Here is a 27,743-nt window from a genome sequence, read left to right as displayed (position 1 = left end):
CCAACAGCTTAGGACAGGATGACCTCACGTGACCACTGACAAAATTAAGTTTTCCAGTGCATTTATATCCATTCTGTAATACGGTGATCAGAACTGCAGCATAATCTAAATGAGGCCTAGCTATATAAGTGAACAACCAGAGGACACCTGTTATTTACACTTGATATGCTGCCAAGAACTGAATATACAAATAGACCTGGAGGTTATTCCGGGGATCAACGCCCCCGCGGCCCGGTCCACGACCAGGCCTCCCGATGGATCAGGGCCTGACCAACTAGGCTGTTACTGCTGGCCGCACGCAGTCCAACGTACGAGCCACAGCCCGGCTGATCCGGCACTGACTTTAGGTATAAGAACATAAGAACATAAGAACGAAGGAACACTGCAGAAGGCCCACTGGCCCATGCGAGGCAGGTCCAAGTCCCTACCGGCTTAAGCCAATGCACCCAACCTAGTCAGGTCAGGTCACACTGACTTAAGGGAGGAACACGGCAACCGACCTGTTAGCACAAGCTATCAGGTCTAACTCACACCCACCCACATCTACTCATGTATTTATCCAACCTATTTTTAAAGCTACACAACGTTCTGGCCTCTATAACGGTACTTGGGAGTTTGTTCCACTCATCCACAACTCTATTACCAAACCAGTACTTTCCTATATCCCTCCTGAATCTGAATTTTTCCAACTTAAAACCATTGCTGCGAGTCCTGTCTAGGCTAGATATTTTCAGCACACTATTTACATCCCCTTTATTTATTCCTGTCTTCCACTTATAAACCTCAATCATATCCCCCCTAATTCTACGTCTTTCTAGAGAGTGCAGTTTCAGGGCCCTTAGTCTATCCTCATAGGGAAGGTTTCTGATACATGGGATCATCTTTGTCATCCTCCTTTGTACATTTTCCAGAGAATTTATATCCATTCTGTAATACGGTGACCAAAACTGTGCAGCATAATCTAAATGAGGCCTAACCAAGGATGTATAGAGTTGAAGAACAACCTGAGGACTCCTATTATTTATGCTTCTTGATATGAAGCCAAGGATTCTATTAGCTTTATTGCGAACACTTATGCACTGTTGTCTTGGTTTCAGATTACTGCTAACCAGAACTCCTAAATCTTTTTCGCAATCCGTAATATTAAGATCTACATTATTTAGTTTATATGTGGCATGGTTATTGTCCTGTCCAACATTTAGAACTTTGCATTTGTCTATATTAAACTGCATCTGCCACTTCTCCGACCACTGCATCAGTCTATTCAAATCTTCCTGGAGTGCTCGAATGTCCTCGTCAGAATGAATTCGACGGCCTATTTTGGTGTCATCGGCAAACTTGCCGATGTCGCTCTTTATGCCCTCATCTATGTCGTTTATGTAGATTGTGAACAGCAGGGGGCCCAACACTGACCCCTGTGGAACACCGCTCGTGACGCTTCCCCACTCTGATTTCTCCCCATTTATGCAAACTCTCTGCTGCCTATTTGTCAACCATGCCTCTATCCAGGAAAAAATTTCTCCTCCTATTCCATGTGCTTTAATTTTCCTCAATAGTCTCTGATGTGGGACCCTGTCAAAAGCCTTACTGAAGTCCATATACACAATATCATATTCGTTACCATGATCTACCTCCTCAAATACCTTAGTGAAAAAAGTTAATAAATTCGTAAGGCAGGAACGTCCCTTTGTAAAACCATGCTGAGATTCGTTGATTAATTTATGCTTTTCAAGGTGGCTACGAACTGCCTCGGCAATTATTGATTCCATAAATTTTCCCACTATGGAGGTTAGGCTTATTGGTCTATAGTTCGAAGCTAAGGACCTGTCACCTGTTTTGAAAATAGGTATCACATTTGCCATTTTCCACTTATCTGGCACCATGCCAGTTTGTAGTGATATGTTGAAAAGATTAGCCAAAGGTGTGCTAAGCTCCTCTTTACATTCCTTTAGAACCCTTGCATACAGTTCATCAGGGCCTGGGGATTTGTTAGGTTTTAATTTATCTATTTGCCTAAGGACCATGTCACTTGTGACCCTAATAGTGCACAGTTTATTATCGTCCTGTTCTACATAATTTATCATTACTGGAATATCACTGGTATCCTCCTGTGTAAAAACTGAGAGGAAGTATGTGTTAAAAATTCTACACATTTCCTTATCACTGTCAGTGAGCTGACCCGAGGAACTTTTGAGTGGGCCTATCTTGTCCCTGATCTTACTTCTGTATACCTGAAAGAATCCTTTTGGGTTAGTCTTCGATTCTCTTGCAACTTTAACCTCATAATCTCTTTTTGCTTTTCTAATTCCCTTTTTTATTTCTCTCTTTAACTGAATATATCGATTTCTTAATTGCCCCTCTCCTCTTTTGATTTGCCTATATATGCCTCTCTTTTGACCAATCAGATATTTTAATCTATTGTTCATCCATTTAGGATCATTTTTGTTTGATCTGATTTCCCTATTTGGAACATAATTTGACTGAGCAGCTAGAACTATGCCCTGGAAAGCATCATATCGGCAACCATCACCACCTACCTGACCCCTAGTCAGGTCATTCCAGTTCAGCCCACCTAAGTAATTTTTCAGTCCTATGAAATCAGCCAAGCGAAAGTCAGGGACGGAGACTTGATTGCCATTATTAGGGGAATTCCATGATATGTTAAAACTGAGTGATTTGTGATCACTCTCCCCAAGCTCATCATTAACCTCAAGATTATTAATTAGTGTTTCCCTACTGGCAAGAACCAAGTCAAGGAGGTTATTTCCCCTAGTTGGCTCTGTCACAAACTGTTTTAAAAAACAATCCTGGATCGTATCAAGAAAGTCACCCGACTCTAAATTTCCTGTCAAATTGCTCCAGTCAATCTGTCTATAGTTGAAGTCTCCCATTAGCACAACATTTTCGTATGTAGATGCCTTACGAATTTCGTCCCATAGAAGTTTACTGCACTCCCTATCAAGATTTGGGGCCCTGTAAATCACACCCAAAATTAGTTTTTCTCGGCCCTCGAGAAGCTGTAACCAAACAGATTCAGTGGCTGACGCTTCTAATTTAATATCTTGTCTAACACAACAATTTAAATTGTCTCTGACATACATCGCTACTCCACCACCTTTCCTGTTGACCCTGTCAGTGTGGAATAATTTATAGCCTTGTATGTGACATTCAGATGGCATCTCTCTATCTTTCAGATTGAGCCAGGTCTCTGTTATAGCAATAATATCTATGTTTCCTGCACTTGCAATTAATCTTAGCTCATCTATCTTATTTCTAACACTCCTGCTATTAGTATAGTAAACCTTAAGGGAGCTAGTCCCTTGCTGCCCTCTGCTGTCCCCCTTTGTTTTCTGACCTGTTCTATTGTCTTTATTTATAACTTCATGCTGAATGCCTTTTATACATTTACTGTTTCCAACCCTAGTGTTGCAACCTGCTTGTTTCCCACACACACCCATACCATACCCATACCTGTCCAGCTCTCTTGAAGGCAGCCAGGGGTTTATTGGCAATTCCCCTAATGCTTGATGGGAGGCTGTTGAACAGTTTTGGGCCCCGGACACTTATGGTGTTTTCCCTTAGTGTACCAATGGCGCCCCTACTTTTTATTGGGGGCATTTTGCATCGCCTGCCTAGTCTTTTACTTTCGTAGGGAGTGATTTCTGTGTGCAGATTTGGGACCATTCCTTCCAAGATTTTCCAAGTGTAGGTTATGATATATCTGTCCCTCCTGCATTCCAACGAGTACAAGCCAAGTGCTTCCAAGCGTTCCCAGTAGTTAAGGTGCTTGACAGAACTTATACGTGCAGTAAAGGATCTCTGTACACTCTCTAGATCTGCGATTTCACCTGCTTTGAGTGGAAATGTTAATGTACAGCAGTATTCCAGCCTAGAGAGAACAAGTGATTTGAAAAGGATCATCATGGGCTTGGCATCTCTCGTTTTGAAAGTTCTCATTATCCATCCTATCATTTTCTTTGCACGTGCGATCGTGGCACTGTTGTGATCCTTGAAAGTGAGATCCTCAGACATTACTACTCCCAGGTCCCTTGCATTATTTTACCGCTCTATTGTATGACCGGAGTCAGTAGTATACCCTGTTCTAGTTATCTCCTCCAGTTTTCCATAACGGAGTAGTTGGAATTTGTCCTCATTGAACATCATATTGTTTACCGTTGCCCACTGGAAAACTTTGTTTATATCTTCTTGGAGGTTAACCGCGTCCTCAGCAGATGACAGCCTCATGCAGATCCTAGTATCATCCGCAAAGGATGATACGGTGCTGTGGTGTACATCTCTGTCTGATATGAGGATAAGGAATAAGATGGGGGCGAGTACCGTGCCTTGTGGAACAGAGCTCTTCACTATGGCAGCCTCCGATTTAACTCTGTTGACCACTACTCTTTGTGTTCGATTTGTTAGGAAGTTGAAGATCCATCTCCCCACTTTCCCAGTTATTCCTTTAGAACGTATTTTATGGGCTATTACGCCATGATCGCATTTGTCAAATGCTTTTGCAAAGTCTGTGTATATTACATCTGCATTCTGATTTTCTTCCAGTGCATCCAAGGCCATGTCATAGTGATCCAGTGATTGTGAGAGGCAGGAGCGACCTGCCCTGAACCCATGTTGCCCTGGATTGTGCAGATTTTTGGGAATCCAGGTGATTTGCAGTCCTGCTTCTTAGCACTCTTTCAAAGATTTTTATGATGTGGGACGTCAGAGCTATTGGTCTATAGTTCTTAGCTAATGCTTTGCTGCCACCTTTATGGAGTGGGGCTATATCCGTTGTTTTAAGTTTTTTTTTTTTTTTTTATTATTCGCCGGTATTCTCCCGGCCCGGGTCTTTTCCAAGTAGTGGTGACCCGGCCTTGGCTCCCTATCTGGGGAGTGTCTCGAGACCTAAGTCTCCCATGGGAGGAAGTACAAGTACCCCCTCATCTTTGGGACCAAGTGTCCCCAGGCCTAGCCACATTCCCCGCCCTCACGGGGCTCGTAGGGAGAAGCTAGGCCTCTGGTCTGCCATCTACCCCGCCTCAAAGGGGCTCGTGGGGATGGCAGTCTTATGAGCTGCAGATGGTAGCAAGCTCAGGCACTAGTTTTTCGTTGTTTTAAGTGACTGTGGAATTTCACCCATGTCCAAGCTGCTCCTCCATAGTGTACTTAGGGCACGTGAGAGGGGTTTCTTGCAGTTCTTAATGAAAACAAGAGTTCCACGAGTCTGGGCCCGGGGCTGAGTGCATAGGCATGTTGTCAATGGGTTTTTCGAAATCTATCAGAGTTAGGGTTATGTCGGAAATCTGGCATACATTTATGGAGTTTTGAGGCTCATTCATGAAGAAATCATTTGGGTCGTCGATCCTCAGACCAATTAGTCGTACTGGGATTTCAATATTTCACTCATTTCCTTGCTGTCATCTGTGTAAGTCCCATCCTGTCTGAGTAAGGGCCCGATACTAGATGTGGTATTTGCCTTGTTTTTGGCATGTGAAAAGAAATATTTTGAATTTCTTTCAATTTCACTAATAGCTTTAAGCTCCTCCTGGTTCCTGTAAGAGTCATTTAGCTTAAGTTCGATTGTTTCCACTTCCCTGGTCAGTGCCTCCTTTCGTGTATCAGATATTCTAGCACTCCTGAGGAGCTCAGTGACTCTTCGTCGTCTTCTGTAGAGGGAGCGTCTTTTTCTCTCCTGTTTACTCCTGCTCTTCTTTCTTAGGGGAATATGCTTAGAACATGCTTTGAACATGCTTCGGCTACCAGGAAGTTGATCCTTTCAAGGCACTGGTTTGGATCCATGTCATTTAAGACATCTTCCCAACATGTTTCGTTTAGGACATGGTTTACCTGGTCCCAGTTGATGTTCTTGTTGAAGTTGTATTTTGTGAAGACACCTTCACAGGTATATGCATTCTGCTGTTCAGGACCCCTATGCATGTACGTCTGGACTTCGATTAGATTGTGATTGGAATTAGTTGTTTTTGATATTCTTATGTCTTATCAGGTCCTCATTATTTGTGAAGATAAGGTCAAGTGTGTTTTCTAGTCTTGTTGGCTCCACTATTTGCTGGCTTAAGGTGTGTTTTTCGCAGAGACTTACCTGGAGTTTACCTGGAGAGAGTTTCGGGGGTCAACGCCCCCGCGGCCCGGTCTGTGACCAGGCCTCCTGTGTGTCCACACTGGCTGACACCTATATCCATCACAGTGTGGGGCGACAGGGAGGAGTACAAGATCAGCAAGTACAGGGACATTAGCCAACAGTATCAATTTGTCCCAGTGGGATCAGAGACCTTGGGATCATGGGGAAAAAATGCCACACGTTTCCTTAAAGAATTGGGTTCCAGACTCATCGACACCACCAGGGACCCAAGGGCAGCCACTTTCATGTTCCAGCGCCTCAGCGTCGCCATCCAGAGGGGAAATACTTGCTGCATACTTGGCTCACGTCCAGCCTCGGAGGAGCTGGAGGAAATTCATGATCTTTGATACATTGTGCCATTGTATTCATGTTTGTTTTTTTCTGTAAATGTATTTTGTTTATTAATAAATGTTCATGTGTGTGTGACCTTTCATCTGCGCTACCTCCGGGGATTGTTTCAGCTATAACATTATTTGCTACATTCTTCCATTTTGTATGCCTTAGGTTGAAATCACCAAGCAGTAAGATGTTTGGGGATGGAGCTGGAAGGTTTTCCAAACAGTAATAGATTTTCAGTAGCTGTTTCTTGAACTGTTGTGAGGTTGCATCTGGTGGCTTGTATACAACCACAATGACTAGGTTTTCGTTCTCGATCTTTATTGATAGAACTTCAACTACCTCACTTGTGGTGTTCAGCAACTCCGTGCAGATAAGGGACTCTTTGACATACAGGCCAACCCCCCCTTTGTTGCCTGTTTTTTCTGTCGCATCTAAAAAGGTTGTAACCACTTATCCATATTTCACTGTCAGTGATCTTTTGTGCGAGTCTCTGTGAAGGCTGCAAACATTGCATTAGACTCCACTAGAAGTCCACTGATAAAAGGTATTTTGTTGTTGGTGGATGGCTTAAGGCCCTGTATATTAGCAAATATGAACGAGGTTGTATTCTGTTTGTTGGGGGGGATTTTGTTATTGGCATCAGTAGTTGTAATTCTGGAGGGCCATGGGTGGCCACTGGCTGCGCCTCCAGTCCAACAAGGCTCCAAGGTGGTGGACTATTTTTGTTATTTCCTTCCATTTTCTTTTTTCGTTTCCTGCCACTAAAAAATCACCTGGAGTTGGGTTGTCGTAGCTACTATTGTTTGTCTTGTGGGGTCTGTGCCTCCTGGTCCCTTTTATATGGTATGCAGGGCACTCGATGTTGTAACACTGCTTCTGGAGGACCGAGGAGTGGCACATTTTTGGGTGAAAGAAAGTACAGGAAGAAGAACGACACACTCCTTTAGACAGGAGGTCGCTACATTTTTTGGGATGGTCAAAGTTGCATGTCCCATTTTTTTCCGTTATTCCATGCTTACAGATGTCCCAAGCATAATATTTGCACAAATTCACCTTTGGTTGAGAATTGTTGGGAGGTGTGTTGTAAATTTCTGCAGGTTCTGGGACTGCACTATAATCCTCAGTATCCAAGCCAGGGCCACCCCGTCCTGGATTCCATCTACTTTCCCCAGTAGAGGAAGGAGGAGACTCCTCTCCAACATCTGTACTGTGGGCCACGGTCTTGTGCAATGATGGTTGTATATTTACTGTTTTTGTGGTGGTTTGGGTAGTGTCCCTAGGAGAGTCTGGGCTGGCAGTAAGGCTGGTGGCTGGGTCTGGGTCAGACAGATTGATAAGTAAAACACCTGTACAAAAGTTAGTTATCTTTATTCCGAAACGTTTCGCCTAAACATTAAGCTTCATTCGAGTACAGAAGAATTAGCAGTAGAGATGCGAAGGTGTAATCCATCACCCTTGAATGTTTTGAGGTGGTCAGTCCCTCAGCCTGGAGGTTTGCTACATTTTCATATTAACTGTCACACTGCAACACAATGGTACCTTGGTAGAGAAAACTCTTTTGACAAGTGAGAAGGGGTGGATTTGAGAGGGACCTGCCATCTCTGATCATATTCTTCCTTCCGCTATGATGATGAAATTGAGACACACGTGCAACATCTGGGCATCTTTATTGTAGAAGTTTCGCCATCCAGTGGCTTTATCAATACAAATTCCAGGACATAACTTGAAGACAGGAGAACTATGTACAGAAGATGAGGTAATCAGTCCCTCAACCTAGCAGTAGGTGCGAAGAGCACCGTAGTCGTGGAGATTCCTTCCACTAGTTCGCTGCGCCTCGCCTTTTAACAGTACAAGTCTCTGTACTGTTGTTTCAGCTTCATTGTTCCAGACTATGGAGAGAAACACTCCTCCAGGCTGAGGGACTGACCACCTCAAAACTACATCTTCAAGGGTGAGGGACTGATTAGTCTTAGCATCTCTACTGCTGCTAACTTGTACTCTACTGAAGAAGCCTACTGTGTAGGCGAAACGTTTCGGAATAAAGATCGCTAATTGTTGCGCAGTTCTTATCAAACCAAGAATTCTATTGGCTTTATTGGGAACGCTTGTGCACTGTTGTCTTGGTTTTAGGTTACTGCTAACCTGAACTCTCGGATCTTTTTCTCAGTGATATTAAGATCTATATTAGTTAGTGTCATGGTTAATTTTCCTTTCTAACGCTTAGAATGAATAAAATGGTATATAATAACGATAGGTTGGTAAATAAGACACGTGTGCAACAGTTAGGTATCTATTCCGAAGATATGTGCAACTTGCCTGTTGCCCTATGTCCTATTTACCAACGCCTAGAACTTTGTCTACGTTAAACTGCATCTGCCACTTGTCCGACCACTGCATCAGTATGTATTCTGATCTTCATGGAGCGCCATAGCGTCCTCGTCAGAATGAATTCAACGGCCTGTTTTGGCGTCATCGGCAAACTCGTGTCAATAAAAAAGGCACAATACCGTGGCTGGAACAATACACATATAACCCGCACATAGGAGAGAGGAGCTTACGATGAAGTTTCGGTCTGATTTGGCCCATTTACAGAGTCGTAAGCTCCTCTCTCTTATGTGCGGGTTATTTGTGTACTCTGTCGCTTATGTAAATATGAACAAGAGCCCGAACACTGACCCCCCTCGTGGAACGCCACTTGTGACTTGCCCACTGATTTTTTCCTGTTTATGCACTCTTGGTAAGTAAGACTTACCAACCGGTCGGTATTGTATACCATTTTGATGAACGCTCTGTTGCCTGTCAGCCACGCCACAAACCAGTTAAAAATTTCTATTGTGTGCCTCGACTTTCCTCAAATAGCCCCCGATGTGGAACTATCAATATCAAGTCTTAATGAAGTCGTTATACACAATATTATATCCATGCTTTGAAATAGTGTTTAGTTTAATTTTTTTTAACTGATGCAGAATTTTTATTTGGGTATAAAATTTAATGTCAGTTCAGTCCTTTGTTTGTGTAGCTGAATAATCAGTTCCAGAAATTGTAGTGGTTGGAGTTTAATTGGCGATAGTATCTTTGAGGCACGTGGCAAGGTTCAGGTGAGCTCCAGGGGCTCTGCTGCATGCTTCCTACTTGTATTGATCACAGAGGAAGTACCGCAAACCATTTTGGGTGCCAATTCCATTCCTCGGCTTAAGATAAACTACTTAAAGGAGTGTTAAATTTGTAAATTACCCGTCTAGTTATAGTGTGGCGTCCCATCTTCATAATTTTTTTGAAGTTAAAATTGGTGTCATTTTAATTTAAAATCCATACCAACCCTTTACAACTTTTTTTTTTCCTAAATTGCTTCCGAAGTTCAAAATTGAAGGTAGTTTATTACAAGTTTTTTCCAATAATTTCCTCCAGGTATGACATTTCCAGTGCCTCGGTCTTTCCTTATAAATCCTTTCAAGACTCGCGAAATCGTAATAACACGATTGCAAACGCATCTCGGTGATTGGGGCTCGAACCCATGGTTTTGAAGTCCTAAAACTCGGGCCAGTTAGACAAATTTTGTTAGGCTGGCATGGATCAATGGTTAGCACACTGGCCTGCGTGTTTTAAAACTCGACTGCTATGGGTTAGACCCCACCTCTTGAGAGATTCGTATCTCGCAATTCAGGAATCCTTTTTGTCTTAAGGTTTTATAACTAATTGTTGCGTTGATACCACAGCAGCAAAAATTGATTCGTTAAAGATGGCAGTTAGGTTGCTATTTACATCTATAAACTTTTTAAACTAGCAAACATACTGTAGAATATCTTGGCTGTCTGAATTTGTGTAGTGCACTGCAGTTTTCCAGTGACAGGCCGAAATAAAGAATAAGGAAGTTTATTTAGGTACAGCTACACAGATTATAATGGTGTTAATTACCTAGGGTAACAAAAAAAAAAGTAAAGCGATTTCCATCATGCTTCACTTGCCTAACCAACGGAACTAATCACCTCGCCAGACGAAAGGTGTCATAAAGTTTCCCACTTTGGAAAGTATGGCAAATAGGTTTTACTTATTCTTCATAAATCTTACCATGATCAAACTCAACACAAATCTCGCCACCATTCCCATTTGGATTCAACAAATGCACCACTTGTCCTCTCTAGGCTGGAATACTGCTGTACATTAACATCTCCATTCAAAGCAGGTGAAATCGCAGATCTAGAGTGTACAGAGATCCTTTACTGCACGTATAAGTTCTGTCAAGCACCTTAACTACTGGGAACGCTTGGAAGCACTTGACTTGTACTCGTTGGAACGCAGGAGGGAGAGATATATCATAATCTACACTTGGAAAATCTTGGAAGGAATGGTCCCAAATCTGCACACAGAAATCACTCCCTACGAAAGTAAAAGACTGGGCAGGCGATGCAAAATGCCCCCAATAAAAAGTAGGGGCGCCATTGGTACACTTAAGGGAAAACACCATAAGTGTCCGGGGCCCAAAACTGTTCAACAGCCTCCCATCAAGCATTAGAGGAATTGCCAATAAACCCCTGGCTGCCTTCAAGAGAGAGCTGGACAGATACCTAAAGTCAGTGCCGGATCAGCCGGGCTGTGGCTCGTACGTTGGACTGCGTGCGGCCAGCAGTAACAGCCTAGTTGATCAGGCCCTGGTCCATCGGGAGGCCTGGTCGTGGACCGGGCCGCGGGGGCGTTTATCCCCGGAATAACCTCCAGGTAACCTTGCTGGATGCTGAACTCTTACTCTTGCATCATTTAATTTCCTCCAGTACATTTTCTGACGTCTCCAAAATCTCAGCGTCTTCAGATTAGCAATAAAACTACAATCCGTTTGCAAAATATCCCTACTACTTAACTCTTACCCCCAATCTTTCTTTATTCATGATCTCGACATATAAGGTTATAAACTTTCTTGAATAATTTTAGCCCCGCTGATCAGGATAAGAATAAACAAATAACCTGCATAGGAGAGGAGCTTGCGACAACATTCGGTCCGATTTGGACCATTTACAAATTCGCCGAAACGTCGTTGTAAGCTCCTCTGTGCGGGTTATTTGTACCAGTTGTGCAAGAATGGTATATAATACCGACAAGATGAAATTAAGACACGTGTGCAACATCTGGGTATCTATTGTAGACGTTTCGCCATCCAGTGGCTTTATCAATATAAATTCTAGGACATAGCTTGAAGACAGTAGGACTATATACAGAAGATGAGGTAATCAGTCCCTCAGTCTTTCAGAATCTCCACGACTATGGTGCTCTTCGCACCTACTCCAAGGTTGAGGGACTGATTACCTCATCTTCTGTATATAGTCCTACTGTCTTCAAGCTATGTCCTAGAATTTGTATTGATAAAGCCACTGGATGGCGAAACGTCTACATAAAGATGCCCAGATGTTGCACATGTCTTAATTTCACATTGCACCAGTCACGGTATTGTGCCTTGTTCTTCAGGATAAGAAAACAAATAATTGTGCAAGACTATAAATTTAAAGGCATTGTTACTCTTGCCATTTTAAATTTCCAGTGGGAAACCACAAGCATAGTTCGGCTTCTGTAGCTACAAATAATTACTTGTTAAACAATGCAGTCCCTACTATGACTAGGTTGACTGCAGCTGGGATGTTTAGGCTGGTCTTCTGTTAATACAGACAATGTTAACAAAACCTAGGCTTACATAGTTTCCCAGTTGATTGGAAAGTACTTCAGTTTCTGATAAAAGGTAATAGGATGTAATAAAATTGACTGGCCCGAGAGGTGTAAGGTGGGAGGGGCGGGATGGGGTATATAAACCAGGAGGGGGCGTGTGGCCAACCACAGAGCCCCGCCTTCTGCTACTACTGACGTTGGTGCCGGTTCTCCTGCCGCAGTGCCGCCAGCTCTCCCCCTCACCCCCTGGACAGGACAACCCCTAACTCCTCCAGTAATCCCTTCGTACGTACCCCTTGTAGCTTAACCCCCCTCCCAGTCCCACACCCTCGTCTCTGTTCTTATCCACAAAGTTGAGTGCCAGCTTATAGTAGTCCTATATACGACCGACAAATGAAAATCTTAAAATCGCCATTTATTTTATTATAAACAGGCTCCCCCCTTTTCACCTCCATACCCCCCCTTCACCCTCACCCCTCTTCGCTGCCTCGCAGGTACAGTAGATCTCGTTTATTACTATAAGACGTTTATCTCCACGTTCGTATGAAAAAGAAAGTAGATGATTATACTACGTTAATTACTTGTAACAATTTTATTTGGTACATAAATTAAATTTTCATACTGGGTTAAGGTTAAAAAAAAAGTGGTCCATTTAAGGAGGTGGTATTTTATCTGCGCCATGTTGGAAATGGGCTAAGACCACGTGCTGGAGCCCAAATAAAACGAACAGTCATGGACGACGGTCGTCTAGTGCAGGTGGTCGGCTTTAGCAGGTCGTTGAAAGTTGACGTTGTTCTCGACACAGGTAACAAGTCTACGAATTAGTGTTGCTTGATAGTAGTGTAATGGTCGTCAGTTTTTTTTCCTCCGAGATTGGCCCATTTACTTAAAAGTTAAGGGTGAAACTTTATCAAAGGAGATAGTGAACATGTCCTGAGAGTCATATGATAGCGTTATTGGAAAGTTAAGGATCTAGGGAAGTATACCGGATGAAAATAGAAAACTGGAATTTTGTAGTTTTTTCTTTACGTAGTCTAGTAGCCACGAGTGCTTAACCATGTAATTGTTTACAGAATAGTTTTACTATACATGTAACGTTTTATAACGCAAGTTGACATTTTTAAGGTTTTATCTACCTATCCCTATAATGGCATTTTCAGATACTATTAAAGTTAAATATAAGTTTTAACTTTTTATATTATCAAAACTGTCAGCTTGCTTTGGGCACTACATGATTAGTGGTTAATGTAATTTATGTATATAAAAAAGGCTAACTTTTATAAATCATGGAAATTTATTGCAACCAGTGATCACTGAAATGTAAGACAGTGCCAGAATATTGCAATGTAAGACACCAAGATACTAAAACTTATTTTTTTTTTTTCCAGATAAATCTTCAATCAAGATGTCTTCAGCAACTAACACTGCCGACAACAAGGGTGAGTAATGTATTCTTAAACTGTAACGACTTCTCAAGGTATTGTATAGATTGAATTAATTCGCATTAAAGCTGTTTATTAATTTTGCTGTCTTGATGGAATTTTCATGCCGCATTCTACACTGCTCTGGTACTTTCGGCACTTGCATCGAAAGTACATAATTAAAATTATAGCTTTGACTTGGTGCCCTCTTATCAGGAGGAATTGTTAGGCATTTGCACTAGATCACCTAATGAAGAGCAATGTGCATGGTAACTGCAACCGTTGCAGCTTACCACCCGACGGTTGCTAGACACAGGTATTGATTTGACTGACCTGCCACTTTCGTCCTTCATGGTACAAACTACTTTTGCTTGTTACTTAGTTTCTTGGAGCAGGATGGCTTTTTTTTTTTTTTCTCTCCAAAATTGTCCTTACCCCACCTCCCTTCAACTTGCAAATATAGGCAGATTACAAGGGGCATTTGAAGTTAATTAAGACTTTTCAACCTCAGCCATTTTGTAAAAAAATTTTTTTAGTTCACATATTGCTGCATATTTGAGTTGGCATGTGCCACTGTATATACAGCTTTTGTCATAATGTTCAAAATTAGTCTTGTGGCTGAAGTAAAGATGTTACTAAGAAACTTTATTTTTTTTTTATAAATGAAAAGCTGCAATTTGCAAGTTTTATTTTTTCTGGAAACCTTTACCTATTTTTTTGGGGGGGGGGGGGGGTGAGGAGAAATAAGAATTCTTGTTGGACACTGCTGGTGGCATTTTCAAAATTAGGATGCTTTCCATCTTTGTCCTTAACACTGCATTTTCCTTTGAAACTAAGTGTACTGTAATAAATTTTGCCATTTGCACAGCATTGCATGACCTACATTAGTGTAATATCTTGTACAGTACACTGTAATGTAGTTTCTATATTAATGTATTAGGGGAAGATAGTGAATTTTTTTTCGCGCGCGTGTGCGCGCGCGCGCGTGCTGGTTTGGGTTTGGCTGCCAATGTTTGTGGGGTAAACAAAATTTGCAGATGCCAGTGTACCATCTGCATGTTGGTAAAGTGCCAGATCAACCAGGCTGTGATGTGAGAGTTGCTAATGGCAACAACCTAGTTGACAAAGCCCCAGACAAGCTTGGCCCAAGGCTGGGCAATTAAGGAAACCAGACAGGTTTGGGGTGTATCACAGGCTTTTGACTCCTTAGCTTCTGTTGGGTGTTCTTCCTCCTTTGGGGGGGGGGGGTCTCCTGCATGTCTTGTTTCAGGCTCTGCCAATCTCCTATCCAAATAACCACTGCCTGTACCCGATTCCCTCAGTTACTGCCTGATGGGTAGCCAGGGCACCTCTAAGAGGGAAAAACCCCTGATGAGGACATGGGAGAGGGTTGGATGTATGGGGTGTAAGACAGGAGCATCTTGCTTTCCAGATATGTACTTGTATAAAAGGCTTTAACTTCTACTTCCTGGTGCATCTGGGCAGGAGATAAAGTTAATATGGGGATGCCACTGCCTGTCACCACCTGGTCTCTAGGTTTGTCTGAAGACCAGACTGGTGACATAGGCAGTGGCATCCCTTATATTGATGATAAATTAGACACGTGCAATTCTTGGGTATCTTTATTGAGGAAACGTTTCACCACAGTGGCTTCATCAGTCCATACAAAGGAGAATCTTGAACAGGAGGAGAATGAGGTAATCAGTCCCTCAACCTTGAGTGGATGTGGTCAGTCCATCAATCTTGAACAGAATACGGCATACGTGCTGAGAAGGAGCTTATAAACCGTTGGGAGGAGAGGTGCAGCAGTCATAGGTGGTGTCACATTTGTTCAATGTGGAAGTAGGTCGTGCCCAAGAATTAGGCAACGAACTACTTCCACATTGAACAAATGTGACACCACCTATGACTGCTGCACCTCTCCTCCCAACGGTTTATAAGCTCCTTCTCAGCACGTATGCCGTATTCTGTTCATGATTGATGGACTGACCACATCCACTCAAGGTTGAGGGACTGATTACCTCATTCTCCTCCTGTTCTTCAAGATTCTCCTTTGTATGGACTGATGAAGCCACTGTGTGGCGAAACGTTTCCTCAATAAAGATACCCAAGAGTTGCACATGTCTAATTTATCAACATGTCGGTTCTCTGAACCATTCATCTACATCCCTTATATTGTTTACTTGGCCTAGTTCCTGGGTTGGATACTTTTTAACATTTTGATCTTAACCTGAGACTGAGTTTTAAGGACTTCTATGGCCCACAGCCTGGCTTGAGGCCAAGCTTGACTGCTTGGTAAACCAGGCTTCTTGTGCTAGCAGTCTGTGGACTCTCATAACTAACATAATATGACTTATGACATTTTTAAAAAACTGGTCAGCTTCTTGAAAATCTGGCAATATTTCTGGTATCTGCTGGTTATACATTGAAAAAAACTTGGTCATGATTGTACCTTAATGCATTAAGTTTGAAGTGCTAAAAATTGCTTGCTTGGTATTCTCTCCAGTACCCATTTGTGATTGCAAGGCAGACTGATAAGTGCTGAGGCAGTAGATGAAGACCTTTTTCCTCCCCAGTACATAGATGAAGAAATGTTGCAGAGGTACTTCTAGGGTAGGGCTAGCAATGAGCTCTTGGGTATTGGATACTAAAATTGTGTTGGTCTTTCCAGAGCATTTTTGGCTGTTGTACATTCCAGCCACAAGGAAGCCAAATGTAGGGTTTAAGTAATGGGGACCTGACAAACCTGGCAGGTGCATTGTAGATGAGCAGAAAGTTATTCTGGAAGAGGGAGTAGTGGGGGGGGGGAGCCTTTCCTTTATAGTAATTCAGATTACACTATCTCCCCATAGAGTACTGAGATGCTTGTCTGGCAGGGCCATCTGTTTTCTGGGAATTCTGACAAACTAAAGCAAAATAAGTCCCTGGGACCTGGAGGTTACCTGGAGGTTATTCCGGGGATCAACGCCCCCGCGGCCCGGTCCATGACCAGGCCTCCCGATGGATCAGGGCCTGATCAACTAGGCTGTTACTGCTGGCCGCACGCAGTCCAACGTACGAGCCACAGCCCGGCTGATCCGGCACTGACTTTAGGTATCTGTCCAGCTCTCTTGAAGGCAGCCAGGGGTTTATTGGCAATTCCCCTAATGCTTGATGGGAGGCTGTTGAACAGTTTTGGGCCCCGGACACTTATGGTGTTTTCTCTTAGTGTACCAATGGCGCCCCTACTTTTTATTGGGGGCATTTTGCATCGCCTGCCCAGTCTTTTACTTTCGTAGGGAGTGATTTCTGTGTGCAGATTTGGGACCATTCCTTCCAAGATTTTCCAAGTGTAGATTATGATACAGTGGACCCCCGGTTAACGATATTTTTTCATTCCATAAGTATGTTCAGGTGCCAGTACTGACCGAATTTATTCCCATAAGGAATATTGTGAAGTAGATTAGTCCATTTCAGACCCCCAAACATACAAGTACAAACGCACTTACATAAATACTTACATAATTGGTCGCATTCGGAGGTAATCGTTATGCGGGGGTCCACTGTATATCTCTCCCTCCTGCATTCCAACGAGTACAAGTCAAGTGCTTCCAAGCGTTCCCAGTAGTTAAGGTGCTTGACAGAACTTATACGTGCAGTAAAGGATCTCTGTACACTCTCTAGATCTGCGATTTCACCTGATGAGTTGTTTTTCATGGTACTTAAGGAATGCAAGATGGAGCTTAGTCAACCATTGAGTGTGTTTAATGCGTCCATCCTTACCAGTGTTGTGGAAGATGACTAATGTGGTTCCTATATTCAAATCGGGGAACAAGTCCACTCCTTCAAATTACCGTCCAATAAGCCTGACATCTATAGTGGGCAAGTTATTAGAATCAATTACAGCTGAGATTATTAGAAGTCACCTTGAAGAGCATAACTTGATAAATGAATCTCAGCATGGATTCACGAGAGGTCATTCCTGCCTGACAAATTTACCGACGTTCTTCAATAGAACTTTTGAGGCATTCGACAGTGATAAGGAATATGATATTGTTTATTTGGATTTTAGTAAAGCCTTCGATAGAGTACATCACAAGACTTAAAAAGTGGCAGCTCATGGTATAGGAGGTAAAGTTCTAGCATGGATAGAGGCATGGCTTACCAATAGAAAGCAGAGTTACCATTAATGGGGTGAAATCTGAATGGGGATTAGTCACTAGTGGCATTCCACAAAGATCAGTTTTAGGCCCTCTTGTTCATAATTTACATTAATGACCTTGATGAAAGGATTACGAGTGACATCAGTAAATTTGCTGATAAAAAGATAGGCCGTATAATTCGTTCTGAGGAGGATAGCAATGAACTCCAGGAGGATTTGGACAAATTAATATCTTGGTCTGAAAAATGGCAGATGAAGTTCAATGTGGATAAGTGTAAGGTACTAGTCCTTGGTAATGAAAATAACCCTCGAAGCTATAATCTAGGTGAAGTAGAGCTTGATCATACAGAATGTGAAAAAGACTTGGGAGTCATGGTAAGCAGAAATCTAAAGCCAGGACAGCAGTGCCTTAGTGTGCACAACAAGGCTAACAGATTACTTGGATTTATCTCAAGTATAAGTAACAGAAGTCCAAAAGTTATTTTACAGCTCTATACATCACTAGTGAGGCCTCATTTAGATTATGCTGTTCAGTTTTGGTCCCCTTACTACAGGATGGATATAGACTCGTTAGAGAACATAGAGAAGAATGATAAATGATTTACTGTGTAAGGAATCTCCCGTATGAAGATAGCCTTAAATCTCCACTCTCTGGAGAGATGTAGAATGAGGGGAGAGATCATTGAAGTGTACAAGTGGATGAAGGGCATAAACAAGGGAGATATTAAAAAAGTACTGAGGGCGTCGAACCAGGTAAGAACCAGAAATAATGGATTTAAGTTGGATAAATTTAGATTTAGAAATGACATAGGTAAGTATTGGTTTTCTGACAGATTTGTAGATGCGTGGAACAATCCCAGTTGGGTGATAGAGGCTAGGACCTTGGGTAACTTTAAGAAGAGATTGGACAAATATACGAGTGGGAGGGGCTGGGTTTGATTGGTGTCATTGGGTAGCTTTAGGTAGAGGTCGTTTTGATAAGGACCTGCCTTGCATGGGCCAATAGGCCTTCTGCAGTGTTCCTCCATTCTTATGTTCTATTTGCAGCTTGTGACATTCTGCTGTACCAAGCCACAAATTCTTAGAATTCAGTATTAGTTTTAAAATTGCTTATAGTACCTGTAGAGATCAGAAATTTTGAAGACTGTACGTGATTTAATTACATTTTAATGGATTAAGATACATTTAACATTGTTGTATTTGTGCAGGTTTGTTTTAATTTGTATGGCTTCATTCCTTTAATGTACAAGATTGTTACATGATTAGTTTCCATAATGCCCTTCCCTCGGGTGGCATAAACTCTTGCAAAGTTCTCCAGTGTCTGGAACTGTCAGTGAATTAAAGGACTGGCAACAAAGTAATCATATTCTCCTTGATAGTTGGGTGGAGGATCCCTCTGTAATCTGGATATTTAAGTGATGCCCATCAATATTAAGTAAAGCAGATTATAAGAGGCATTCTCCAATTATCACTGAATTAGTCTGTTTAATTCAGTTGGCAAATTGAAACACTACCAACACGGCAATCTTCTCTGGAGGACAATGCACCAGCACTGGAAGCTTGAAGCAAACTTGACTAGGCATTCTCTGTTGCACAGACCAAAGTACCTGTCAACTTTATAATAAGTGGCACCTACACTAATTTTTCTTGAAATATAAAATTAGGCCTTCTGCAGTGTTCCTCCATTCTTATGTTCTTGTGTGCGAGAGGGGTTGGATTTGAGCGGGACTTGCATATATTAGTGGGTACTTATCAGACCTTATTTCTTGGGTAGCATTGGAAGTTGGGTTGGGCAAATGTTTTGTTAGCAGGATGGATTGTAATAAAGTTGGTAGAATTACCGACAATACGTAAAGTAAAAGGACACAAGTGCAACTAATGTGACATTTATTGTGGCAACGTTTCGCTCTCCAGGAGCTTTATCAAGCTTGATAAAGCTCCTGGAGAGCGAAACGTTGCCACAATAAATGTCACATTAGTTGCACTTGTGTCCTTTTACTTTACAGGATGGATTGTAAAGAACCTGCCTAGTATGGGCCAACAGGCCTTCTGCAGTGTTCCTCCTTTCTTATGTTCTTAACCCTTTGACTGTCGCAACCCCCCAATCCTGAGGTGTCTCCTGGTGTCGCAAAATTTAAAAAAAAAAAATTGTTTCTTATGAAATGATAAGAGAATCTTTTCCCGATTGTAATGACACCAAAAAAACGAAATTTGATGGAAAACTGACGGAATTATGCTCTCGCGAAGTTAGCGACCTCGGCGCTGTTTACAAATCGGCGATTTCGCGCACTTTGAGCCCTATTTTCGGCTAATTCCATTGTTCCAGTCGCCCAAACTCATAACTATTTCTTTAGAACTCCATTTTTTCTATCGATTGAGTACAAGAAATTGCCCATTTACAGATTTCAACTACCTAATAATGTGGTCAGAAATTTGCAATTTGGCCAATTTCACGAAAACTAAAAAAATATGACAATTTCAAAATAAGGTCCAGAATGAACAATGCAGACATTCCTGGCTCTAAAATAACATTTTCTTTGCTCATCAGTCATGTCTCCAGGCCCCTCTGATATTACTCTTGCTTTCTATTTTGAATTTTTATTCAAACAAAAAATAGAAGATTTACTATTATGCAGACTACTGCAATACTGTAGTAATTGTATAAATAACATCAATCCATTCATGACTGCATATTAGAATGGCTAGTTGGACATTTATTGGACAATGGCATCATTTGTTTACTTTTGAACATTGGCAAAAATCAAACATTTCCCCTACTTTGAGCTCCATTTCTAGGTTCTTTTTATAGTAAAATCAATCAAAATCACCTCTATTTCTATAATATGTTTTCCTTTCTATCAAATAAGACCAAGAAAACTAGAATACAACCATAAATACTATACAAAAATAGACCACAAATTCGGCATTTTAATTAAAATTTTTTTTTTTTTATTCTCATTATGCACTGTGTGCTCCAGGATTTTTTTTTATATGGTGCACACTGACCACACAGACCCATTCTCTCACATGTGGGCCTACCAGCTTTCTCCTACTTGATTTGAAGCCGCTAGAATTTGAGTATATATACGTCAAACACGGTACCTCGTAAGACGTATATATATGGCCGCGACAGTCAAAGGGTTAAACTTTTCTTTAGGTTGAATACACCTGTGCTGAAAATTGAAGTTAATTGAAAAAGGCATTCTTAAGTAAACGCACAAACTAGTTTCTATTTAAATGTGTAAAATTGACACCTAGACAGCCCATAAAAATTTGGCTCTTCTCTATTATAGAAGCATGGAGTGTTAATGTTGCAACAAGGAGGCTGGATTCTTAGTAGTAGTGTTTGAGGGCAATGTGTGGCATGAGAGAATTCAGTTTGGAGATTAGATAGTAGTGTGGGATTACTAAGAGTATTATCCAGAGAACAAAGAAAGGGTTCAGGTTGTTTGGACAGGTTGGAGCAAAATAGGATGACTTTAAGGTTGTACAAATCTATAGAGGAGGGAAGGCAGAGTAGATGACATCCTAGGAAAGGTTGGAGGGAGTTGAGATTTTGTATGATAGGGGGCTTGGACATCCAATAGGAATGTGAGCATGTTAAGAGTGGAGGAAAGTGGTTATGAATTGATGTGCTGATGGAATGCGAGCAAGGTAATATTCATGAAGGGATTCAGGGAAAACTAGTTTGCCTGGAGGTGGAAAGTAGTGTCTGCACTCTGGCAGTGGAAGGGGGGATTATTGGGTGGGCATCTCAACTGTAGCATTGGCGTGCCTCTGGGATGGTGGGGATGGAGCGAGTGGTGGTATTTCTCCTATACCTCGGTGGGCGACTGCAATTTGGCATGTGCTAAAATTTTAATTGAACCATGGGTGATGTCCTGATTTAGTTTCCAATGGTTGAATGAAAGCCATCTTCTCTGGACCCTTCAAAGATGGTGAAGGGCTCTTATTCAAAGGAATTAGAACTTCTTTCCATGCACAATCACATTACCTCGTCCATGGATACATACAGCAAGTCCTCGCTTAACATTTCGTTATAACCATGATAAAAAAATCTTTCTGGCTGGAGCCACTGTCTGTATGGAGTTTGCATGTTCGTTTTTGAACTCCATGGTGGTAGGTGCTCCTTTAAATGTTTGCAAAGCAAAAATTTTTTCCTTTATTTTACCGGGTTGCAATGTGTACTCAAGGTGCACTGTGCACCCCTGATGTTTATATCAATTAGCCTATGGTAATATTGGTTTTAAGTAGTTTTAGTTAGTCGCAGTTTCTGATAACCCATTGACGTTAAATGAGGACTTGGTGTATTTGAGTTTTCCACTGGTTTAATTATATTGAACTGCTGTTTCAGCTATGTTGGATAGGTGTGCTGTGTAAAAAGTACCTGTAGAGGACCTTTTGAACTTGTTGAAACATTTTAGTGTAACTCATTTTGAATTTTAAATAAAAATGCATGTCTTGTTATTGGAAATTTACACCTTAATTAGGTGTAAATAGTTCAACTCGTAATTTCTTGCCAGGTGTAATATTTGACCCTCGACCTTATAATGAAGCTAGGACACTAGGCCACCAGTAATGAATTTTGAGTGGCCTAAATGGCCACAAACCAGACACTTTTTTTTTCTTGATTAGTTGGATTTTTCCATTTTCAGATTGCTGACCTTGATCAAATTATGTATATGGTTTAACCTTCAATGGCTGGCTCAGATTTTTATATGAATATCTGTATGATAGTGAATCTGGGTAAAAAAATTTTTTTTGAGACACCAACAGTCTTGTTAGAAGCATGGAATAACACGTTTAAGTATTTTATAAATCCTAAGCAATGCTGACTCAAGAAATCGTAATGACGCGATTGCAAATAAACCATACCCCCGGCCGGGATTGAACCCGCGGTCATAGTCTCAAAACTCCAGCCCGTCGCGTTAGCCACTAGACCAGCTAGCCACAATAAGATTCATCCAACTAGGTATATTTCTACACCATAGGAAAGTTAGCACAGGCACCTCTGTGACCACAAATGCAAGTTTTTACAGACGAATCTCCAGTGGCTAACGCGACGGGCTGGAGTTTTGAGACTATGACCGCGGGTTCAATCCCGGCCGGGGGTATGGTTTATTTGCAATCGTGTCATTACGATTTCTTGAGTCATGTTGACGGCAGTGAAGGGACTTGAGCTAGAGTTCGTCACGGCCACGCTAGCTGGAGATTCGTCTGTAAAAACTTGCATTTGTGGTCACAGAGGTGCCTGTGCTAACTTTCCTATGGTGTAGAAATATACCTAGTTGGATGAATCTTATTGTGGCTAGCTGGTCTAGTGGCTAACGCGACGGGCTGGAGTTTTGAGACTCTATGACCGCGGGTTCAATCCCGGCCGGGGGTATGGTTTTTTAAGCAATGCTTTTTACCCTAACTCTCCCCTTAAATTCAGCAATCCTTCATTCAAATGTGTAGCTCACCTCTGGTGGTGCTTAGGAATGTTTTGCAAATAGATTGAAATCCGTCGAGGAAGAGTGTCAATGCTGGTGAAGGGCTCTTGATTCAAGTTCAAACCACCTCTCCCCCCCACCTTTGGATCAAATTTGATTGCCTCTGGTGTCCAGGTGATGTATGACTCTTACGGATATAGTGCTGTCCCATGATTTATAATGCCTACGGGTCCAGTGCTTCATAAATAATTGATGCAAAAAAGTCTTCCCAGCTAATAGACGGTTCACAATAATAGTTTTGGACCTAAACTTGAGATATTTTATATCAGAAGAAAGCCGAAGAAACGGGAGCTCGTATTAGTGTGGTTGACCCTAAAAAAAATAGTTTGCTCTTCAAAGAAAATGTATTGAGCAATCAGGGGATACTGCTTGATGCGTACCGCGAAAATTTTGGAGGTAATGTCCTGTATTTTCTAAATCTGTTAATTTACTTATGCGGACATTTTAAAAGCATTTCTAAATTTCTCATTTGGCCAAAAAGTGGTAAGGGAATGTAAGAGGAAGGTACTTTTTTTTTTTATGCACTCCATGCCTATCCTGTGGGCGGTATATCTCTGTTTATCAGACATAAACAGAGATATACACCACAGCACCGTATCATCCTTTGCGGATGATACTAGGATCTGCATGAGGCTGTCATCTGCTGAGGACGCGGTTAACCTCCAAGAAGATATAAACAAAGTTTTCCAGTGGGCAACGGTAAACAATATGATGTTCAATGAGGACAAATTCCAACTACTCCGTTATGGAAAACTGGTGGAGATAATAACTAGAACAGAGTATACTACTGACTCCGGCCATACAATAGAGCGGAAAAATAATGTAAGGGACCTGGGAGTAGTAATGTCTGAGGATCTCACTTTCAAGGATCACAACAGTGCCACGATCGCACGTGCAAAGAAAATGATAGGATGGATAATGAGAACTTTCAAAACGAGAGATGCCAAGCCCATGATGATCCTTTTCAAATCACTTGTTCTCTCTAGGCTGGAATACTGCTGTACATTAACATCTCCATACAAAGCAGGTGAAATCGCAGATCTAGAGAGTGTACAGAGATCCTTTACTGCACGTATAAGTTCTGTCAAGCACCTTAACTACTGGGAACGCTTGGAAGCACTTGACTTGTACTCGTTGGAACGCAGGAGGGAGAGATATATCATAATCTACACTTGGAAAATCTTGGAAGGAATGGTCCCAAATCTGCACACAGAAATCACTCCCTACGAAAGTAAAAGACTGGGCAGGCGATGCAAAATGCCGCCAATAAAAAGTAGGGGCGCCATTGGTACACTAAGAGAAAACACCATAAGTGTCCGGGGCCCAAAACTGTTCAACAGCCTCCCATCAAGCATTAGGGGAATTGCCAATAAACCCCTGGCTGCCTTCAAGAGAGAGCTGGACAGATACCTAAAGTCGGTGCCGGATCAGCCGGGCTGTGGCTCGTACGTCGGACTGCGTGCGGCCAGCAGTAACAGCCTAGTTGATCAGGCCCTGATCCATCGGGAGGCCTGGTCGTGGACCGGGCCGCGGGGGCGTTGATCCCCGGAATAACCTCCAGGTAACCTCCAGGTACATAATGGGTCCAGGGACTGTGCCCCAAAGTTTTGATAGCTGAAAGTTACAAAGGTAATGAATCATGTAAGTAAGTTTGCTTGCTTACGTTTATGGTTACAGTCATGAACAAATTATAAAGTAATGAGGAATTCACACGTCCACACTCGGTCACAACTGAGTTATTAGTGCAAATATTAATTGGGGGGGGGGACACGCACGCACACGTGATAATGCTTTATTTACAGTGAGCAAAATCAGGATATTTTTCCAGAATGGTCTGTAATATACCACTGTATAAAATATTTTGACACATGTTGAAGATTTCTGAGAGTTGTCTCTGAATTCATTAATTTTATCGCACTCCAGTACATAATGACACGGTGTGACAATAGTCCTTCTGGCAAAGTTTACATTTCGTTTGGTGTACATCAAGTGGCGGCGATTTAACCTGCCAAAGATACTTGTAACCCAGCCGGAGACGGGCGGTAGTGACAGCCAAGAGTGCTTATTTTGCTGGATTCACCATAGACATATGGCTGCTCCTGCACGATATAATGATAGATGGACTGACTGGCGTCACTCTCCCCGAGCCTTAAGTCGGTAAAATTTACTTTGATCTTTTCGTATTGTTCTCAAACTGCTAACTGACAACCCAAGATTGTAATCTACTCCCTCTTTGAAAGCATACAACTTAGCCAATTCATCAGTTCTATCATGCATCTGAAGACCAATGCGAGATGAAATCCACAGTCCACAATCTCGCCGTACCTGTGTCTGGCCTCTGACACAAGCATGAGAGTGTTTATACTTAGAGTTGAGAGCATTTATGGATGACAAACTGTTACAATTAGTGTGTGTGTGTGTGTGTGTGTGTGTGTGTGTGTGTGTGTGTGTGTGTGTGTGTGTGTGTGGTGTGTGAGAGATATATATATTAAACCCATAGTGGTCAGTGCCAGGGGAATGGGGGTTAATAGTTTGATAAAAGGAGAGTAGTTCCAATTCTTTGGATGCAAAACCTTTCGCCAGCATAAAGGACCACCTTGAAGGGTATACCACTGTAGTTAGTACATACTAAGGACCCTTTTAACTGCATAGAGCGCTGAATTCCGAACCAGTGCCTGAAATTTTTAACATTTGGACAACTTAGAGCTCGCTTGGTTCGACTCGGTCACCTTGTTTGGAAACCATGTCTCGTAATTTGCGTAATTCTCATATGCTCTAATTGTCTGGGATTTAAGTAATTTGTGTTGATATGGGAAAATTATTAATGCGCAGAATTCGTATACTTTACTTTTTAATACCTTGTTTATCAATGGTCTTAATGTTTTCAAATTTACCCAGCCTAATCAGAGACTGGGTCGCGGGTGCGATACTCCTGAAACATCAGCGCAATTAGTATGTGTGCGTAACAATGTAATGTTTACTAAATCCGTCATGAGGAATAATTTAATGGCATTGTAACTGAAATATGTATAAAGTTTGTGCCAAGTCTTAATGGCAAAATACTGTATTAGCTTCAAATGTAACTTCACTAAAGCCTCATAGGGCAACTATTAGTTTTATGGAAGTGCTTCAAATAGGCGTAAGTTTGACAAGCACTTGGAATAGGGGTAGTAAATTTAGCTGAGGGGGGGGGGGAAGGGGAACCAGCTCAAATTCCTTTCATCAAGTGCCCTTCACCGGCATCCAGACACCCTTTTGAGGGGTAACTATAATTTACTTTTCAAAACTTCCTCAGTAGTAGTCTCGGGCAGCACATTTACCTCCAACTGCCCTTGCCTCCCAACTAAACTTCTCCATGGTTTGCTCTTACCAGCTGGTTTTTCCCGGACCATCAGTGTAGCTCAGCGGGTGATTCACAGGGACTGATTCTGCGAGGGAGTTGCTTTGATTTATGGAGAATTTACACTATGACTGAAGTGCAATAATTTGAGCCAACCACGTATATTTAAATGATCTCTCCACTATATCCAATGAATAGTTATTACTGTCAAGAAATATGAAAATAACTGGTTATTGGACTATCGTGACTTGCTGTTGTATTGTCCTTGTAGGTTTTAGCATGTGAATAAGAGTGTCGAAGCAACGTTGTTCAGAGTGTAAGCAACTTTTAGCAAAAGTGGAGGAGTAATGTTTACAATGTATAGGTTTACCTGTGCAATATTACTTGATTAGCGTACTTAGACAACCCTACTGATGACTAGTACAGTTTTTAAGTCTGGAAATTACCGTATGTTGAGGCTAAGTCGAAGAAATCGTTAAAGAACAAAATGTGTTCCTTAGACCAGTTAGGAAACTTTTAAGTTTATTAGTAAGGGTAAAGTAAATGGATGAGAGAAACGCGAACAGGTAAGATTACCTGGAGAGATTACCTGGAGAGAGTTCCGGGGATCAATGCCCCCGCGGCCCGGTCTGTGACCAGGCCTCCTTAGGTCAGTGTCCCAGGATGCGACCCACACCAGTCGACTAACACCCAGGTACCCATTTTACTGATGGGGAACATAGACAACAGGTTGAAAGAAACACGTCCAATGTTTCTACTCTGGCTGGGAATCGAACCCAGGCCCTCACCGTGTGAAGCGAGAGCGTTAACCACCAGGCCACCAGAGGAAAAAGTAAAAGTATGTACACGATGCTTTGGATATATTGAGTGGTGGATGGTCTGGGACTGGGTCGAGGGGGCTGTGACTTCCGGAAGCGACAGGAAAACTCCAGGTAACTGGAATGAATTATGAATTAATATTTAAGTGCCACATACACTGGATATTTAAAAGTGATTTAACATTCTTGGAAACGGGACACTACGAGCATAGCTCTGTTCCTGTAGTTACAAGTAGGTAATTACAAGGGCACGTTTTCCGGCTTATATTTAATTGATTTTTTGTTGCTGCTGCTGAGGAGATGCATAATTCTGGAAGGTACTTGGGCCTAGACTCAAATCTACACACAATTGTAAAATGGAGTGAGAGGGGAGCGCCATGGCACAATAAACATTGTATAAACAT

At 41.9% G+C, this 27,743-nt stretch overlaps 1 protein-coding gene across 4 annotated transcripts in view; it reads left to right on the top strand.

The window, feature by feature from the left end:
* Positions 1–27,743, top strand: part of stai (stathmin) — a 115,648-nt gene that overhangs the window by 45,599 nt on the left and 42,306 nt on the right. For 3 of the 4 annotated variants that reach the window (XM_053780548.2, XM_053780549.2, XM_070088732.1), the window contains one exon: positions 13,516–13,566. In XM_053780548.2, coding sequence (XP_053636523.1) covers positions 13,516–13,566 — 51 coding nt within the window. Of the gene's footprint in view, positions 1–12,844; positions 12,933–13,515; positions 13,567–27,743 lie in introns of those variants that run through there. The other variant, XM_053780547.2, reaches the window with a different exon arrangement.

This window comes from Cherax quadricarinatus, chromosome 26 (assembly GCF_038502225.1).
Source record: "Cherax quadricarinatus isolate ZL_2023a chromosome 26, ASM3850222v1, whole genome shotgun sequence".
NCBI classification, from domain to species: domain Eukaryota; kingdom Metazoa; phylum Arthropoda; class Malacostraca; order Decapoda; family Parastacidae; genus Cherax; species Cherax quadricarinatus.
This window is presented reverse-complemented; position numbering and strand designations above follow the sequence as displayed.